The sequence below is a fragment of the Triturus cristatus genome, chromosome 7 (assembly GCF_964204655.1).
Source record: "Triturus cristatus chromosome 7, aTriCri1.1, whole genome shotgun sequence".
In the NCBI taxonomy this organism is placed as follows: domain Eukaryota; kingdom Metazoa; phylum Chordata; class Amphibia; order Caudata; family Salamandridae; genus Triturus; species Triturus cristatus.
In genome coordinates this window covers 1,018,514,107-1,018,532,605 of record NC_140590.1, presented here as the reverse complement: position 1 = coordinate 1,018,532,605, position 18,499 = coordinate 1,018,514,107, and the positions used below count along the sequence as shown (strand labels likewise).

The 18,499-nt window shown below is 47.1% G+C and overlaps 1 protein-coding gene across 4 annotated transcripts in view; it reads left to right on the top strand.

Annotated features, from left to right (window-relative positions):
* Nucleotides 1-18,499, top strand: part of ZCCHC10 (zinc finger CCHC-type containing 10) — a 152,705-nt gene that overhangs the window by 102,285 nt on the left and 31,921 nt on the right. For all 4 annotated transcript variants that reach the window (XM_085618068.1, XM_085618070.1, XM_085618071.1 and 1 more), the window contains one exon: nucleotides 4,466-4,504. In XM_085618068.1, the coding sequence (XP_085474194.1) occupies nucleotides 4,466-4,504 (39 nt within the window). The remainder of the gene's footprint in view (nucleotides 1-4,465; nucleotides 4,505-18,499) is intronic.

The window sequence follows — 18,499 nt, the reverse complement described above, 5'->3', positions numbered from 1 at the left end:
AGATTATGGATAGATTTAAGGGGGTGTACTGGGTTTGGTGTAGGAAGTTAAAATGCACAAGCTGAAATCTGGCATTACTAGCTATTGTTTATTCATGCTCACAAGCCTGCTTCCACTCCGTGTCCATCATTGGTGGTGTAGCAGCCATACGGGCCGGTAGTTCCAGTTTTTGAGACTCATCTTTCAGTGTTCTGTATAATTTGGATACCCCATGTGCGGCAGAACCCGACTCTGGGTATCGTAAGTCCCAGAAACTGGGGGTGGGGGGGTTAGAGGGCGAAAAATAGTGTAGTGGTATAGAGTGGCGTAGATCGTGCTTACAGCAATACAGAGTGCAGCAACATAGAGTGCAGTGGTGCAACGTAGAACAGAGGGGCGTAGAATGCAGTGACGTAGATTACAATGGTGTGTAGAGTAGAGAAGTGTAGTTCTACCTAGTGGCAAATATGATGTTTCCAGGGACAACAGGTGTGCCCACTAGGCTAAGCAGTGGGCATTTCCCACAAGTCCTGCATGTGGCAAGGCACTCTGTTCCATTGATCAGGCAGCTGGTGGACATTTTGATTTTTGGTTACACACTGGAGATGGCATAGAGAACAGCCCCACAATCACTGTCCCCTGAGTAACACAGAGATTGGAGGGGACCATCTGGTCAGCAGGAAAGGAAATTCCAGACTGTCCTCACCAATTGTATTATTGAACCTGTATCAGTGCAATAAGGAATCAGGAGAAATACTCTAGGTGCTTTACCATACAGAAGAAGGATTTAGTTCTATGGTTTTTCATAGACTTGCATTTAGTGAACAGGATCTTCGGATCTTCCCAAAGCAGTTGTCCATGATGGAATGCTGGCAGAGCTAATCCCTAGTTGCAACCCTATGACTCAGCTGTCCTTGTTGGACCTCGAGGACGCCTACTTAAATGTCCCTTCTACCATAAAAGACACCAGAGGTTCCTCAGGGTCCAAGTGACCATAGGACACTGCCAGTGCAAGGTCTTTCCTTTTGGAGAAGAGCCTGACCTTAACATCTTGACCTTGTGCCTGGAATCATTGTGGCTGATCTGTGTAGGTAGGGATCAACATCTTCCCTTACTTGGACGACTGACTTGTAGACTCTTCAATGTACCATTTCTGTCAAAGATTACAGTGGTAGTACAGAGGTGCATGAAGCTTTACTCCAGGTTAGCACTGGTGAAAAGTGCGCTTTTTGAGAGGTTTCTCTCAGTGAGGGAGTCTAGTGCAGTGACTGCCAGAATATTCATGGCTGTTTGGGTTTCGGAGCATCCTGCATCATCATATTAGCGTTGTGCAGCGTTAGAATGAGGACCCTGGAAGAAGTGCACCACTTGCAGTGGATGTAGGAAACAAGGAGTGTCAAGACCATATGCAGGCAACTTAGACTGAAGGCATCCTAGACTGGTGGATCAGTCGCTATCATCTGAAGTTCACTGTTTTTTACACCATCTCCATCTAGTGATCAAAGATGGCAGGGATGCCTTCTTGGAAGTATGGGTAGTGCAGCTTGGCTCATTCTTGGCCAGTGCTCTAGGGTCTTGACCTGAAGAAAAAAAAAAAGCTGCACAGCAATGTGTTGTAAGTCAAGTATACCCTGAGTGTATTTCAGGCATGTCTCAAATGAAGGGCAATGCTAATATGACAAAACAACAATCATGATTTACACACTAATGCAAAGCAATACCCGCTTAGAGACCCTGTCCAGGGAAGTTCAAGACTTCTAGATTTGATCTGCCAAACTCCATATTACTTGATGGGAAGACATCTGCCAGGCATAACGAAAAACACTGAAGACTGATTCAGCAGATAGGGGTCTGAGTCCGATAACTGGACCAAAGGGTGACGGATGAACTGTTCAGTTTTCAGGGCACCTTGGGTACTTCCTGTGAAAGAAACTGTGTCTGGGGTGCGTCTTCTGTGGACTGGTAAGGAAGCTTCATCTAGCATTCCTGCTAGTTCCTCTGCAAGAGTGGGTGGTGTGAGGAGTATTGAAGAGCAGTTGCCAAATGATTCTGGTGGCCCTAAATTGGGTGAATCAAACCTGTTTACTCATGCTGCTCCACATGTTGGAGTGCCTTCAATGCTGGTGACCGCTAGCCTCCTGAATAATATGGTAGAATATTGCATCATGACCTAGCTTCTCAACATTTTGGCATGCAGTGCTAGACACTTGTATGTGTGCAAGGAAGGGCTGGATCTTCCAACAGAATCTGTTCTGAAATGGAATTGGTTCTGCACCTGGTACTTGCATAATGTCATACAACTCCTGTTAAGTGAACCACATGAGCAGTTGTTTAACCTTCAGGGGCAGGTCAAGTCAGGACTACATCTATAATACTGCATGAAGTGGCAGTATCTTGCTACAGAAATTGGCCTGGCCAGAATGATGTAAGAGTTTCACACTAACTTATTGCAGATGATTCCACCAGACAGGAGACTGATAATTTCGTCTTAAATATTCTGTTGGTAATACAGACCTCTTTAAGCTCAGCGAGCTGATACACTGCTCTTGTCTTGGTTTACTCACCTGAAAGACGGTCTTTCTGGGGGCTAGCACTTTCTCCAGGAGAGAAGGGTATTTTCATAGATACTGCTCAGAATACCCTTACTTAGAATATTACCCTTTCAAAGTCTTACTTTGAACATGCAAGTTTTACGCCAAGGGTGGTGTCCGAGGTTCTAGACTAGACTTTCCTTGCCAGTGTTCTACAAGTGTCATTATTCTAGGACACAACAGGTGCTGCATACTCAGGACATGAAGAAGTCACTTAGCTACTACTTTCACAGGGCTGAGACTTCCATGCTGGAAGACATCTGGGTTGGAGCAAGTGCCGGGCTCCATTGTCCTCGGGAGCGGCGAGAGAGGCTGCCCCCTCCAATCCTGGCGCTGCTCTCATGCAGGTGAGAGAAGTGCCTGGATTGGTTAAGGCAGTTGGCTGGGACCCGCATCAGACAGCAGGAGTAGGACAGCGTACTTCGCGGCGGAGGCCGTGTTTTAGTTGAGTGTTTTTATTTTTTCTTTACCCACCACCCATTTGCCCGCACCACAACTCCCCATAGATGCCAGCCGCGACTGGGCCACTGCAGTGGTGTTCATGGCTAAATTTGCCCTTTGATCGGCATTTGCAATGCAGCTGCCTTGAAATAATTGCAGACTTAATGCTTGATTGCTGACTCAAAGGCTAATGCTGCCTTGGGATTAGTAGTAAAGAATAACCTTTTTTTTCATTGTGCAACTTTAAGCCTGCCTCCCAAGTGCCCTGGTATTCTATTCAAACGGTGTGTAAATCTGTACAAGATCCAGTACTGGAGACGAATAAGTTAACTACATTTACAGCGAGTTCTCCAGTATTGCTTTCTATTACAAATTTACACTTGTTCCTCCTGGTCTCCCCTAAGTTGTTTTTTTGTATGTTGGTGCTATATAGTTGTATGGAACATGCACAAAATTTGAAGAAGGCATACTAGAGCATGGGGTCACTGCGGGATAGTGCATACTGGGTATAAGTGAGCTTAACTAACCATTGGAAAGTGCAGCATTGATGTGCTTTTATTGAAACAAATAATTTGTTCCATATTCTTTTATTTGAGGATGCCCATCATCACATGGGAGATGTATAAATAGCTTGGGCATGGAAAAGATACCAATGCTGGAGAAAACTCTGTACAGCGAGGTAACTTGTTTTAGGACTAGTGGCCACCGAATGGTGAAATAATTGTTAGCTTCCCTTCTGTCTTAGAACCTCTTTCACTTTTGACTGAATATGTGCCTGCCAAGATAATGGTTTGTCAGTACTTTCTGATGCATAAAGCCAACCTTGCATTCATTTAAAGGTCTATTGATTTGTAATGCTCTCTGATTGACATCCAAGCCAAACTACCATAAATGTATTAAAAACTAGAAGTAATTTCCTTATTTAATCTACTTGTCAGCATTTTCTCCCCTGATTATTTCAGAAAACAATCTTTGAAATTTGCAGCAAGATGGAGCAAGTCGGAAAGCTTTATGAATTCACAATCTAAATGAATAATGGATCCAAGTAGTTTGTTTTCAAAATGATCCTCTCTATAAGAAGCTCTTCATCATAATGATATCATAGAAAGCATTTCTGAACGTTTGGCTTCTTGGTGAATTCCTGTTTGGAGGATTACTGATCAGTCAGCCTGTCACTTTTGGGGGCAGTCGCCATCCCACCAGGGCTTAGATTTTATTTGTATCAAAATATCTCATGTTATGAATGTATTTGCAGTCTTTGGTTTACATTTCAGCCTGAACACTACAGTTTGAGGTGAGCTCCTGTCCTTATTATAACATCACATCTAGTTTTTATATGGCATCTCAATTGTTTTGATTTCCTGGTACTGTGCATATCTCATCCTTGTGTGCTAAGCAACTTAAAACAGATTTGTCATAGTATTTATCAATTGTGTTTGTTTTTCCCTAACCAGCATTGGCGAGAACACGACGGAAAAAAAGCTGAAAAAAAGGTATGGAAAAGGGGAAGTAGAGCATTTGTCTGCATTTAGTTTTCAACATTAGGCCTTTTAGATTAGAGAGTAGAAAAATAGACTAGTACTTGGTTGCCATAGGGGTGTCTTCTGTGTTACCCCACAGATATTAGACCTTCGTCTCGTCTTTACACTGGGAGTCATTGGAATTGTGGTCGGCCGCTATTAGACTATATGTATCGTCCATGTAAATCCATTTATCTTGATATCTTCTGTTGTCCATCAGTGGTATACTTTATTTTGCAGCGTGAATCTTTCTGGATTCACTATGCTGTGCATTATTCCGCGATCTTGTGGTTGGGTCCGGATTCGTAGTCTTTTCTTTGTTTTTTTTTTGTTTTGTTTTTTTTTTGTAGCCCAGGTGGGCGTCGACGTCCACCATTTGGTGCACCTCCCGTGACGTCGTCGTGCTTCCTGCGGAAGTCCCACCTTTGGGGCGCCATCTTCAGATTCTTTTTTCCGCCGTTGGGTCTGGATCGTCATCGGGAAGCTCCAGAAATTCACTCGGAGGAAGAAGGAAGAAAAGCGAGTTTCATCGATAGAATCAAGAGAAGACATCAGGAATAGAACAGATTTCATCAGGAGCGCGAAGAAAGAGGACCAGCGAACCTTTTTTCTTCGACAGCCTTGGAGAATGCACGCTCAGAGACCCTGAGCGAAATGGACAAGACGCCATTCAAGTTCTGCCCAAACTGCCACCACAAGTTCGCGCAGAAAGACCAGCATCCGGTTTGCAACCTCTGCCTACCGGTGGATCACCGGAGTATCGACTGCAACGCCTGCTCAGCCTTCGCGCCGAAGACACTCGGAGTGAGAGAGAGGCAGAGAAGAGCCAACGCCAACATGGATGGCAAAGGGAAACCCCCGACACTCTACGAGCTGGGCCTCGACACGGACGACGAGGACAACGTCGCCGAGACAGCCGAAAACTTCACGGTCGTAGAGACCGACAAGAAAAAAGAAGACGAGGTAAGAGAATCGTCGAGCGCAAATCAAAAGACACCTCGAAAACACGAGGGTGACTCGAGAAAAACTGAGTCAAGGTCCACGAATGGAGCCCCGGCGCCGAAAACTTCGACGTCCAAAGGGGGAACTTCGGACAAAAGGCCAAGCGGATCCTTACAAAAGGACTCCCTGGGGCAGAAAGACGCCGAAAGGCAAGGGTCGTCGAAATCGTCCCATGAAACTGGCCGATCGACGCAGAAAGAACGTTCGACGTCGACGCAAGTTTCATCGAAGAGACCCGCGGTCGACGCCGAAAGCATCTCCGAAATGGAGAAAAAGAAGAGGCGGCTCGAGGCCGAAATGGAGAACATCCTTCAAAGGAAGAAGGAGTTCGACGCCAGGGTGAAGGAATTCAAGATTCCAACGGTTTCATCGGCGGACGTCGTCGAGGTCGAAGGAGAGTTCGACGCCGAAGGGCTGACAAGGGATCTCGAGGAAGAAGAGGATCCCTATTATGAGGAAGAAGCCGAGGAAGAAGACCAACAGTCGTTCTACGATTCGGCGGCATCTACCAGCAACTACGTCGAATGGCACGATCTCGACACCGAAAACCCGGAGGAGGCCGTGGACACGTACCCCTCGAGGCCTTCGCCACCCGACGACATCGGGGTATACAATATGGTGGTGAAGAGCGCAGCAATGGCCTTCGGCGTCAAACTCGACGAGGAGAGGCCGAAAGCCGATTTTCTCGTCGAAACACTGCTCCCCATCCAGACTAGGAGTCAGTTCCTCCCCATGCTACAAAGCGTGATGAACCAGGGGAGAGAAGCCTTCAAGGAGCCTGCCACCTGCCGGTCGATCACGCCCAGGACAGAGAAGAAATATAAGCACTCCTCCCTGGACCCACCTTACATCAAGGGTAGCGTCACCGCAGACTCCATCATAGCCTCCACGGCCAGGAGAAGGGCCAACGTTCCAGCAACTTCGGGGCCACCTCCGGATAAGGAGAGCAGGAGGATCGACCTCACAGGCAGAAAGGTCGAGAGGAACGCCGCAATGCACTGGCGCATGGCGAATTCGAATGCACTCCTCAATAGACACCAATACCAACACTGGGATGAGATGGGGGAGCTAGTAAAGCACCTCCCCGAAGAATACCGCCAGAGAGCCTCTCACCTGGTGGATGAAGGCAAGAACATCGCCAACTCCTGTATAAAGACGGCGTTGGATGGGGCAGAGACTTCAGCAAGACTCATGGCCATAGGGGTCACAGAGAGGAGGCATGCATGGCTAAGAATCTCGGGATTCAAACCGGAAGTGCAGAACAACATCCTTGGCACCCACTTCAACGGAGAGACACTGTTCGGAGCAACGGTGGACGAAAAGCTCACCCAGCTCAAGAAGGAAAACGAGACAGCGAGGTCCATGGGGGCCCTACAGCTGAGGGGAATGAGACGAGGAAATCCCTCGAGGAGACCCTACGATAGGGGTGGAAGCCAACAGGGGACGTCGCACCAGGCGTTCCAGCAAGGTCAGCAGGGCGAAGGTCACGGACAAAGTCAGCAGAAGCAAAACTGGCAATATCAACCTCGGGGCCAGTCCTTTCGCGGGAGAGGGAACGGACGTGGCCAAAGGAGGAGAGGGGGCGATCAGCCCTCCTCGAAGTGACTCAGCACGCAAGAAGACGCCTACCCTCGTAAGGTCCCCAAGGGTGAGGCGCAAAAAAGTGTCATCAGGGGGAAGAGAAAATTCAAGAGCCTACGAGCATACGTCACCAGTAGGCGGAAGGCTGAGGTTCTACCTTCAGGAGTGGCGGCGTATAACCACAGACAAGTGGATACGGAACATCGTGCAGTACGGATACTGCGTAGACTTGGAGAAAAGACCTCCAAACAGGAAGCCGAAGGGAAGGCAGAGATCGGCCCAAGAACTGGCAATACTCAGAGAAGAAACGCGGAAACTCCTACAAAAGGGAGCCATAGAGACGGTGCCGTTCAGGGAACGCAACAAAGGGGTCTACTCAAACTACTTCGTGGTGCCGAAGGTAGACGGAGACCTCAGACCCATACTGGACCTCCGTTACCTAAACAAGTTCATCAGAACGCAAAGGTTCAAAATGACTTCACTGCAGGAGGTACTGCCACAGATAAGAGAAGGGGACTTCATGGTCACCGTGGACCTCAAGGATGCCTACCTTCACATCCCAATAAACAGAAGGCACAAGGGCCTTCTAAGATTCAACATCGAACAGGAACACTACCAGTTCACAACCCTGGCCTTCGGATTAAAATCTGCGCCAAGGGTCTTTACGAAATGCCTGTCGGCGGTAGCGGCACACCTACGAAAGCAGGGAATACACGTATACCCCTACTTGGACGACTGGCTGGTCAAGGCAAGCTCACGCGAGAAGTGCGAGAGGCACGCAAAACGCGTAACAGACACCCTCACAAATCTGGGATTTTCCATCCACTGGGGAAAATCATCGCTGGAACCGGAACAGGTAAAGATTTTCCTGGGGGCAAAGATCAACTCCCTCAACAGTACAGTAGTGCCCAGCGACAGGAGGACAGATGCTCTACTGAAGGAGACGCAGCTCTACCAGAAGGGGCGAGCTCTGACAGTGAGGGCGGTGAGCAAGATGATGGGGATGATGGCGTCCTGTATCCAGCTGGTGCCGAATGTACGCCTGCACATGAGACCATTCCAGGAATGGCTGCAACAGCAATGGTCACAAGCAAACGGAAGTTGGGAGGATCTAGTGGTTGTTACGCACGCAGTGCAGGAGGAGATAACTTGGTGGAACAGAGACAACATAACAACGGGGAGAAGCCTGACACCACCAAGCCCAACAATGACCATTACCACGGACGCATCGCAGAAGGGATGGGGAGCGCACATGGACAACCTCAGAGTGAGGGGTCTATGGGCCCCAGAAGACGCGGTCCGCCACATCAACTACCTCGAGTTGAAAACGATACTGTTAGCCCTGAAGGCATTCCAGAGACACCTGTTCGGCCAGAGGGTGTTGGTACAGACAGACAACACCACGGCGATGTTCTACATCAACAAACAAGGGGGGACACAGTCGTTTCCCCTCTCATCCCTAGCTCAGGAAATTTGGAGATGGGCCATACCTCTCAAAATAGATCTACTGGCAATTCACCTACCAGGGAAGGACAATGTGGAGGCAGACTGGCTAAGCAGACAGACCTCAGCATCACACGAGTGGGAGCTCAATGGCCAGGAAACGGAGAAAATCTTCCAGAGATGGGGGACTCCCACAATAGACCTATTTGCAACACGCCACAATGCAAAATGCCGAAGCTTCGCGTCCAGGCAACCAGATCAGCAATCCAAGGGAAATGCCCTATGGATAAGCTGGTGGAGGACATTTGCCTACGCCTTTCCACCGATACCCCTGTTGCACAGAGTGCTCGACAAGTGCAGAACCAGCAACATGACTCTGATCCTGGTGGCTCCACAGTGGGCGAGGCAGACATGGTTCTCACAGATTCAAGAAATGGCGCAAAGCAAACCGTACAGGTTCGAGAGGAGAAAAGACCTGCTCTCAATGCAAAACGGGGAGGTCCTGCACCCAGAGCCAGAGACACTCAACCTAGCAGCATGGCTCCTGAAGACCTAGAGTTCGCACACCTAAGGTTACCTCAGAGCACTATGCGAGTGCTACGGGAGGCAAGGAAACCTACTACAAGAAAGTGCTACAGCGCAAAGTGGAAGAGATTCACGGTGTGGTGCAGGAAAAAGGGCCTGCAAAACAGAATGACAAGAGACTCAACTGTGCTGAGGTACCTCACACACCTTCTAAAGAGTAACCTCTGCTCGAGCTCCCTAAGGGTACACCTAGCAGCGATCGTTGCCTACACCAGAGGTGAGAAGGGTGGAAGCTTCTTCACCTCGCAGGTGGTGAAGAGATTCATGGAGGGAGCCAAAAGAATGGCACCCCCGAAAAGGTTGCCGCCGCCGGCATGGAATTTAAACGTGGTTCTGACGGAGCTCATGAAGGCGCCGTTTGAACCCATTCACAAGGCCACTCTACAAATGTTGACGATGAAAACTGCCTTTCTAGTGGCCATAACCTCACTACGCAGGGTGAGTGAGCTTCAAGCACTAACGCTGCAGGAGCCCTACATTCAAATTCACAAAGACAGGGTAGTCCTGAGGACGGACCCACACTTCATGCCCAAGGTAGTGTCGGCGTTCCACATGAATCAGAGTATCCAGATACCGAGTTTCTTCCAAAACCCGACTACAAACGCAGAAAAGGCCCTGCACACCCTCGATGCCAGAAGAGCGGTGATGCACTACATTGAAAGAACCAAGGAACTCAGGAAGTCGAAGCAGCTGTTTGTGTCCTTTGCTACTAGCTTCATGGGTAGACCAGTCACCAAGGGCACCATCGCTAGGTGGATTGCCCTCACTATTCAATTCTGTCACAAACAGGCTGGACAGGAGCTAACGGAGGGGCCACAAGCTCACTCCACAAGGAAGAAGGGGGCCACAGTTGCCTTCCTGGCAAACACGCCCATCCAAGACATTTGTCTCGCAGCAACTTGGGCATCTGTGCACACGTTCACAAAGCACTACTGCGTGGACATTCAAATGAATAAGGAAGCACAGGTCGGACAGAAGGTGCTACAACACATTTTCAACGACCAGCGATCATCTTCCACCCAGCCACCACAAAAGTAGGAAAACCGCTACAAAATCTATGCACAGCATAGTGAATCCAGAAAGATTCACGCTGCAAAACGAAAAGTTTCTTACCTGTCGGTGTAGTTTTGCAGCTTGAAGATCTTTCTGGATTCACTAGCGAACCCACCCACCTCCGCCAGGAAGATGAGGCTGGAGGAAGAGGGGGTGAAATGGATAGGATCAAAGAAGTGGAAACGTACAGAAATATGGACAAAAGGATTAATCAATCGCCTAGGGTTAAAAAAAAAAAAAAAAAAAAAAGGGAAAAAAGAACCCGAAGATGGCGCCCCAAAGGTGGGACTTCCGCAGGAAGCACGACGACGTCACGGGAGGTGCACCAAATGGTGGACGTCGACGCCCACCTGGGCTACAAAAAAAAAAAAAAAAAAAAAAACAAAGAAAAGACTACGAATCCGGACCCAACCACAAGATCGCGGAATAATGCACAGCATAGTGAATCCAGAAAGATCTTCAAGCTGCAAAACTACACCGACAGGTAAGAAACTTTTCGTTACTTCCTATCTGTGCTGTTTTATCGTGAATTAATGTTCGACATTAGCACAGTGTTTAAAAGGTGTGCTGTACTTGCCCTGTTGGTTTTTTACCAATTTAATTTATTCCAATTTAAAGGCATTTTAGGCTATTCATATAATATTCTAACAATTAGGACAAAAGGACAGATTCTGTTGCGAGTAGAAGTGAAAGCAATTCCATGTAAGCAGGAGAGTTTTTTTTTCAGTTGTCCATTGGTTTCTTGGAGAGTTGAGTTTTGTGTTTGTAGTACGTACTTAATTGAGTGCAGTACACAGGGTTCAGAGGGTGTTCCAGACAAGGAGACATTTTTGGAAAGGGGGTGTTAAACCTTGGTTTTGTTAACACGTTTGTCAGAGGGTGGCTTTGCTTTGTGGAATCTTTTTGCCTGGTGTGCAGCACATCAGTCTTGAACTTTGAGTCTGACTAGACTAAGGGATAGTTTTAGTTATCAAGCTTTAAGAACATAATCGCTCCATTGTAAAGAGTACAGAGGGCGGAAATTAGAAGAGTTTCAGTTTACCAGCAGTAGATTGATCAAGGACTGGATACTTTCCAGAACCCAGGAAGAAAATATGAGCCCTAGGTAACTGTTGGTGGATGGCGAAATTCATATTATATTTTGGTATACGTCTTCGCCATCTTCATTCCAGTGGCTTCGGTCTTCTTTCTGAAGCAATTCTTCATTTGATTTCATGAAGAGAGACCCATTGATTAAGAAATTCAATTTGAAGGGCATATACAAAAGCATGGTTTGGGGTGCATTTGGGATCCTCCAATTTGGATAAAATTCCAGACTCGTCAACAAGGAGACAAGCCAAACCTTATGTTTCCTACTAGTCACATGCTGGGATGGATGTTGTAATCAGTTTTGAATGCTAGAGAGGTGTTCATTTGGCAGTGCCATCTAAACTTTTTAATTTATCCCCAGCTAAGACATATTTTAGGGCCTTAAGTTTAGAATAGCTTTAAATTGATTGCCCATTTTCAGCTAATTCAAGCCCTCATTGTGCTTAACTGTACTCCGTTATATGTTTAACTTTCAGAAACTAGATCATGTAAAAACAGCTGAAAGCCCAAACAGTTGAACATTCTCCATCCCAAAAAGCAGCCCAACAAAGTTTTTTTAAAGAAACCTCAATAAAGCTATTTCTTTTAGTCATTGAATCTAGATTTTGTTTAGTCGTACAGCGCCAATATTTTATTTGGAATTTACTGTCTAATCTGCTTGTTGATTACATTGTAGGAAAAATGAGTAAGGACGACTTGGTGGTTGTTTAGTAGACTAGAGCATAATATTCATATATGGCATACTCATCTCTGAGATTGTAGCTTTAATTGGCGGCTGTTCTTAATCAGTAAGACATTCAATTTTCATAACTAGCATTCTTGCAGCAACAGGAAAAAACAAACCACTGCTCCCAGAATTGTAACCTTTCCATCAAGGGACATCTGATCATTTTCTCCTTAATTATCTTCCCTGGCTTGTCCCGCCCTTCCACATTCTATGAGTACACTTCTCTGGCTAGAAAGTGATTGTCTATTCTAAATAATAGAAATTAGATGTAGTAGGAGACAGAAAGATTAAGAGAATAGTATAGTGAGAAATGTGAAGTAGGGTGATTAAGAAGGTAGTTATATGTATGGGGTAGGGGGAGAAGTAAGGTTAAGTGAGAATGGTGATGAAACAAAAACGAAAGATAGGGAAAGCAAAAAAGAGGAAGAGGTAGGCATTGACAGTGGTAGGGAGATAGGTAAGGATTTAGAGTGAGGTAGAGAGAGCGAGTGATGGAAGGAAAAGTGGAGTATGGGTCGGGTACACGGGAGTGGGATAGAGAGGTAAGGTAGCGAGAGGTGACATAGAGAGAAGTAGGTAAAGAAGTGAGGTACTGAAAAGTATGAAGAGGTGCACATTAGAGTGCGGTGAGGTGGAGAGAGGGCAAAATGATTAGTGAGGTATAAAAGCTCATCTCTGGTAAACAGAGTTGCGGCAACAGAGAAAATGGTAGAGGGGAGGTGAAGGGTAGAAAGATAAGGTGTAGCGAGAAGAGAAGTGAGGCAAAAAAAGGTAAAGTTGCTACAAAGGTGACAAGGGGGGGTAGGGAGAACGGTGTGATAGGAGTGGTGAGGGAAAAGCTGAGGGAATGACAGGTGATTTAAAGAGATGCGTAAAGAGAGAACTGAGAGCACAATTTAAACTGGAGAAAAAGTTAGAGCTATCAGAGAGCAGGTAATGATACTAACAAATAGTTAGAAAAAGAAAGATAGCAAGAAAGGCATATGACGGTGGGAGATGTGAGGTAGGGGCACAGAGGTAGAAAGAGAGGAGGGAAGGTGGACAGATAAGTAGCAAGTGGATGGTAAGGTAAATTGAGAGGTTTAATAGTAAGAGAAACGTAGAGGCGGGGTAGTGAAAGAAGATTTAATGAGCGAGGTAGAAAGGTATACAATTCCTGGAAAGTAAGATTTCATTAAGGACACACAAGAGAAGCTTGTTTTTTTAATTTTATTTCTTTTTCATGTATTTCTATGACATGGTGCGTAAAACATAACCAACAAAAAAATTACAATTTTCTATGAGCGGAAGTAATAATGTTACATGACTTCTTTAAAGCAGTCCAACACACAAGATACACAAAATTTCTTCTTGCATCAAGTAATTATGCCCAGATTGTTCTGATGCTGCATCCCACTGTTACTCTGGCTTCTGCCCACCAGTAGAGTTACACTGTATCAGGCTGGCTGCCTTTTTCTGGGTTGCACGCACCCTTTAGATAACAACATCATTAGTTTGACTCATTGAATTTCAAACAACGGGGTGCGCTGATTCTATTAATCATATTCTGTCCGTAAGAGCCACACCAGCATTAAGTAACGTGCAAGATCTTCAGTGTCATCTAAAACCAATGCTGCCCAGCCAAAAGATCTGTGAACTTCCATTGGGCGACAGAAAACAGCTTTATTGTTGGCTGGGATAATCTTTGCATCTGCCTTCGTAAAAGTAGCTTACGAATCTGTGATCACATATAGTTAATATTACATTTGGTGCTATGCAGCCATTTCAAGCGTTATATAAGTTCCTGTGACCATATCCACAACCGTTTTAAAATAGAACTTTCTGAAGGTGAATCTCATGGTGCTGATTTCAAAATATCCTCCTGGTAACCTCCAACCATTAGTACCTTAGAGGCCATAGTCACCAACTTAACAAGCGAGCACCAAAGCATGAAACAACTAAACCTCCCGCTTGCATTGCCCATGTGGCCAGAGGTAGGAAGAAACCTTTCCAAATACAAGCCAATAACTGCCTAAGCACTTTGTCTGAATCTCCCTTGTGGTACCTTCATACTCCTTGAGGCACTTTACAACACATATCTTAAGGTGATTCAAGAAAGAAGGTTATGAGATAGATTACTTTTGCTCCTCTAGCAATTGTAAACATTACTTTTTTTGGAGTAAACATTTATCGAAGATACACATCCAGTTACCTGATAGGGGCTTCTAGCCAAAGATTCCTTACTTTATAATTGGCCCCCTTGCTTCAGAATGGATCTGGACTTTTTTGTGAGCAGTATCCCTGTGTGTCAATAGGTGGCGTTTGTTTGACTCCGAATGATATGTGCGGTGCCTATGTAAGCACCATCCCAGCTCGCTGATGTCCGTTAGTTTCTTTCTGTGTCAGTCCAAGTATATCTGGAGAAGAGCTACTGCAGTCACTTTTTGACTGACCCTTTTTTGATCCTTTGGGTTTTTTGAGACGTTGTCTTCTGGTGTGGCAGGGATATCCATGAGGAAGGCTGGTTTTGTGCCCTGTTGCGCCTGTCACCTGCAATTCTCGGTGATGGCACCAAGACCTGCATTGATTGTCACGCCATGCACCCCATGGCTGTTAGGGAGCGGTCCCTCAAGTACTTTGCCGCTCGACATGTGATGCCGAGATGTTCTAGGTCGGGAGGAAGGTCCCGGGATCGATCGCAGAGTGACGCTATGCATTAGCCGTCTCACTCAAAGTCGTCAAGGCGTTCGGGTAAGTCTCACAAGCACACAAAGAATAAGAAGTCTGAGAGGTTTTCTACTTTGCCTCATCCGTCAAAGTCATCCGCTGAGACAACATATTCATTCAAGACATGGCTCTGGGGGTTGAGCTGCACCTGGGCTGTCTCTGCGCCTTCCCAAGTTTCCAGAAGCTGGATCAACCCCCGCCCAACTTCATGAGTTTCGTGAGGCCATGCACATTATTTTTCCGTGGCCCGCCCCTGCCGGAACACCTATGGACCCCTTGGGTTTAGGTGGGGTCCAAAGTGGTCTTCCACCAGCAGGTTCTCCCGCTGCACAAGTTGGGCCTCTTAAATCCATGGACTGATCCAGACCAGCATCGGTTGAGCCACCTTGACCTTCCCCGGTGCTGCCAACCCCAAACATATTCCGGATTCAGACACTGAGCCGTATTGGCATCATCTGACGCTGACTGGAGACATTCCATCCAGGCCGAAGCCTTTGCCCTATTCCTATCGGCTCGGACTTGGAGGCCACTGGACCCTGATGAATATAAGCCCCTAGATGTCGATGAAGACACTGGTTATGAGGATTTGACAGATGCCATTATACTGGACACCTCAGATGCTGGCTTGGTCTCTCCTCCTACCATGGCTATGGAGTAGGGGGCCTCATTTGCTATAGTGGTGAGGCGGGTGGCCACGGTCCTGGAGTCATCCCTTCTCCCGTTTTAACTAGGCCTTCACTGAGGTCCTACTCTAGCCTGGTCCAAGCCCTGCACAGAGGTGCCAGTGAATAGTACAATTGCCGATGCTATCGCCCTGCCCCAGGTGACCCAACATCCTCACCCTTCACCCCACACTGGAGAACTTGGTGGTCAAGCCTCCACTTAAAGAGTAAATCTTGGGGCATTCCTTACCCCTCCACTGGACAGGCAATGCAAGAGGCTGGATACCTTTGGAAAGATGCTGTTTTCTTCCACCAGCCTGGCACTGCAGTCTGTGAACACCATGTGTCTTTTGGGCCTATACTCCATTTGCTCTTGGAGACGTATGGGCTGTCTATGGTGTCGGAGGTAACCCGAGCCATACTATCCCAAGCTATTTCTGACGGGACGGACACAACTAGGTTCGCCATACGCTGTGGGCTGGATATGACCGACTCACTAGGCAGAGTGGTTTCATCGTCGGTGGCTCTTAGGTGTCACACCTGGTTGAGAACCATTGATTTTTCAGGGGATGTCTAGGCCTTGCTCATGGATATACCTTGGATGGCTCCCATCTCTTCAGGAACAAGGCATACTGCTCGCTAGAGGAAAGCAAGTCTACAGCCAGGTCCTTGGGCCTTTCCATAGCCCCTCTCCTACCCCAGTCTGCCTTCCACGGCTTAAGGAGGTGACCCGATTAGGGCCACCCGAGTCACCACTGACCACCTCTCAGCCTTCCATGCTAAATGAAGAGTCAGAGAAGCAGTGGAGAATATACACTAATAATCATTTATTGTGTACGCTCAGAGCAGGGCCCCGTCTGCACAGTCTCAAGAGAGTGCTACAGAGGAAACTGAGGAACTGTAAGCATAAAGATACATTTTATGCATTGCATGGTCAATGAATAACGTGCCCACAGTGGAATTTTCCCAACAGTTGTGGGTGAACAGCGTAAAGACAAAAAAAAAGGTTTCTACTCTCGTATCTTGGAGAGCTCAGAACACTTTTAAGGCTGTTCCACCCTGGGCTGCAATCAAACTGCCAGACAAGTGGGAGAGAGCCTTTACCAAGGGAAAGCTGTGCACTGGCACAGACAATTCTTCGTTGCAGAAACTAAACTTAGCAAGGAGCATTTTTCAGAATGAAACTGGATTTGTTTCGAACAGACAAAGAAATTGGCGGCTCTGATATAGAAAATGGCTTAGTGAATGCTAACTTATACATGACATTAAAGAGCATCAGTGAGCATAATTTAATACGGCCACAGAAGGGGCTTCCTGCTGCGCCTCTACCCACCCAGCTGCCTCTACACCCAAGCTTCCCAGCCCATGCGTGGCTGAAAGCACAGTGCCCACAGACCTTGTGGATCCGGTAGCCAGAGATCAGGCCAGTGTCCTCCCCTCCCGCACCCTCCCACCACCACCACCAGCAGCTGCAGCCTCAAAGCCTTTTTAGGTCGAGCCTAGCGCAGCACACATGCGCTGCTCTATGGGAGGCTTCTTGTGAGCGCTGAAAACTTCTCTGTGTGGGTCTGACTCCTCCCACACTTTGGATTGGCCTTTGCGTGTGTCTTTCAATAATGAAAGCACACAAATGGCCAAAGGCGGGTGCATGTCCCACTTCTTCTTCAAATGTTCACTCCCACGGCGTTTTGCTCTCGGGAGCGAGCAGCGGCTCGCAGGGTGCTGCTTTATTCCTCGTCGTGTCATGGATCAGGTTACTAATTAAACAGCACGGTCGCTTTCACTTTAGCGGCCGCGCTTGTTAGTTTTCCCTCCTTCATGAGCATCCAGTGGGAGGCAGGATGACCTGCACCGCTGGAGGTCAACAACATCTGACAGCTGGGATTTTCCAGATTATCTGAAGGGGCTACTCTGTCCCCTTCATGACTACCCCTCCACCCATGCCACCCACTGGAAACAGACTGACACAGCATCACACCTCATTACACCGCCAGTAAGTGGCAGTCTCTTGGCTAAGGGAGCTATAGAGAGGGTGCTGGCATTAGAAGTAGGTCATGGTGGTTATTTCTGCTAATTTTTTGGGCCCATGGAGAACTCTCTGAAAGCCAGAGCGGCGCACTCAGCCAAAGACATCTCCACCCGGAGGTAGTGCAAGGTCTCTTTCAGCAGTGGGTAGATCGTTGGTTAGATCTGTTAGCCACTGCCAACATTACGCAATGTCAGCAGTTCTTTGCGCTGGAGTTTCCAAGGAGGCTCGCTCTCTGAGATGCTTTTTTGTCTCGGTTGCAGCTTCGGCCTTCTATACACCTTTCTGCCCATACCACTCCTGCCCAGAGTTCAAATGAAATAAGTTTGTAAAGTGCATTATACCCAAAGGTGTCACAGCGCTGAAGGGAGGCATTCTGCTGCATTTGCAACACATAGAGAGGGATACTAGAGGGACTAAATGGAGAAGAGGCAAGTTTTTAGATTTTGTGTTTTTTTTAAAGACAAAGTCTGTTTCCAAAATATGAGCAGGCAAGGTGTTCATAATTTGGCAGCAGCCACCAAGATGAAATGGCCTCCCCATTTGGCCTTCCGAAATCTGGAAATGATCACCTTATGGGAGGAAGATCTGTGAGGGCTGCTAGGCATGTATTAGCGAAAAAGAGTATTGAGTTGGCTGGGTCCTTTCTGATGCAGGGCTTGGAAGACCATGGAGAGAGCCTTGAAGGCTCTCTTCTTTTTGACTGTTAGCCAGTAGAGCGCGCGGATCCCATCTCTAAATTAGAGATATGTCTGGAGATATTGCGGATAAGGCAGGCAGCCGCATTCTGTATGATTTGAAGCTCATTGAGGCTGGAAGCCTTGATGTTGAGTTTCAACAATTTACAATAGTCCAATTGCAAAGTGATAAGTGCAATGATGACTGATCGTTGTAGCTCCAAGGGAATATATGGGAAGCACTTTCTCAGGGTGTAAGAAAGTGCCCTCTTTTTGCATGGTTGCCCCCACTTTTTGCTAAACTGCTGATGTCCTTTGAGTGTTCCTTGGGTTCCTGCCAAACAGGTACTCGGGCCTATGTTCTTTCCCTAAACTGCATTAAAAACAAAACTCAACTGGCACTCTTTGGTCACAGGT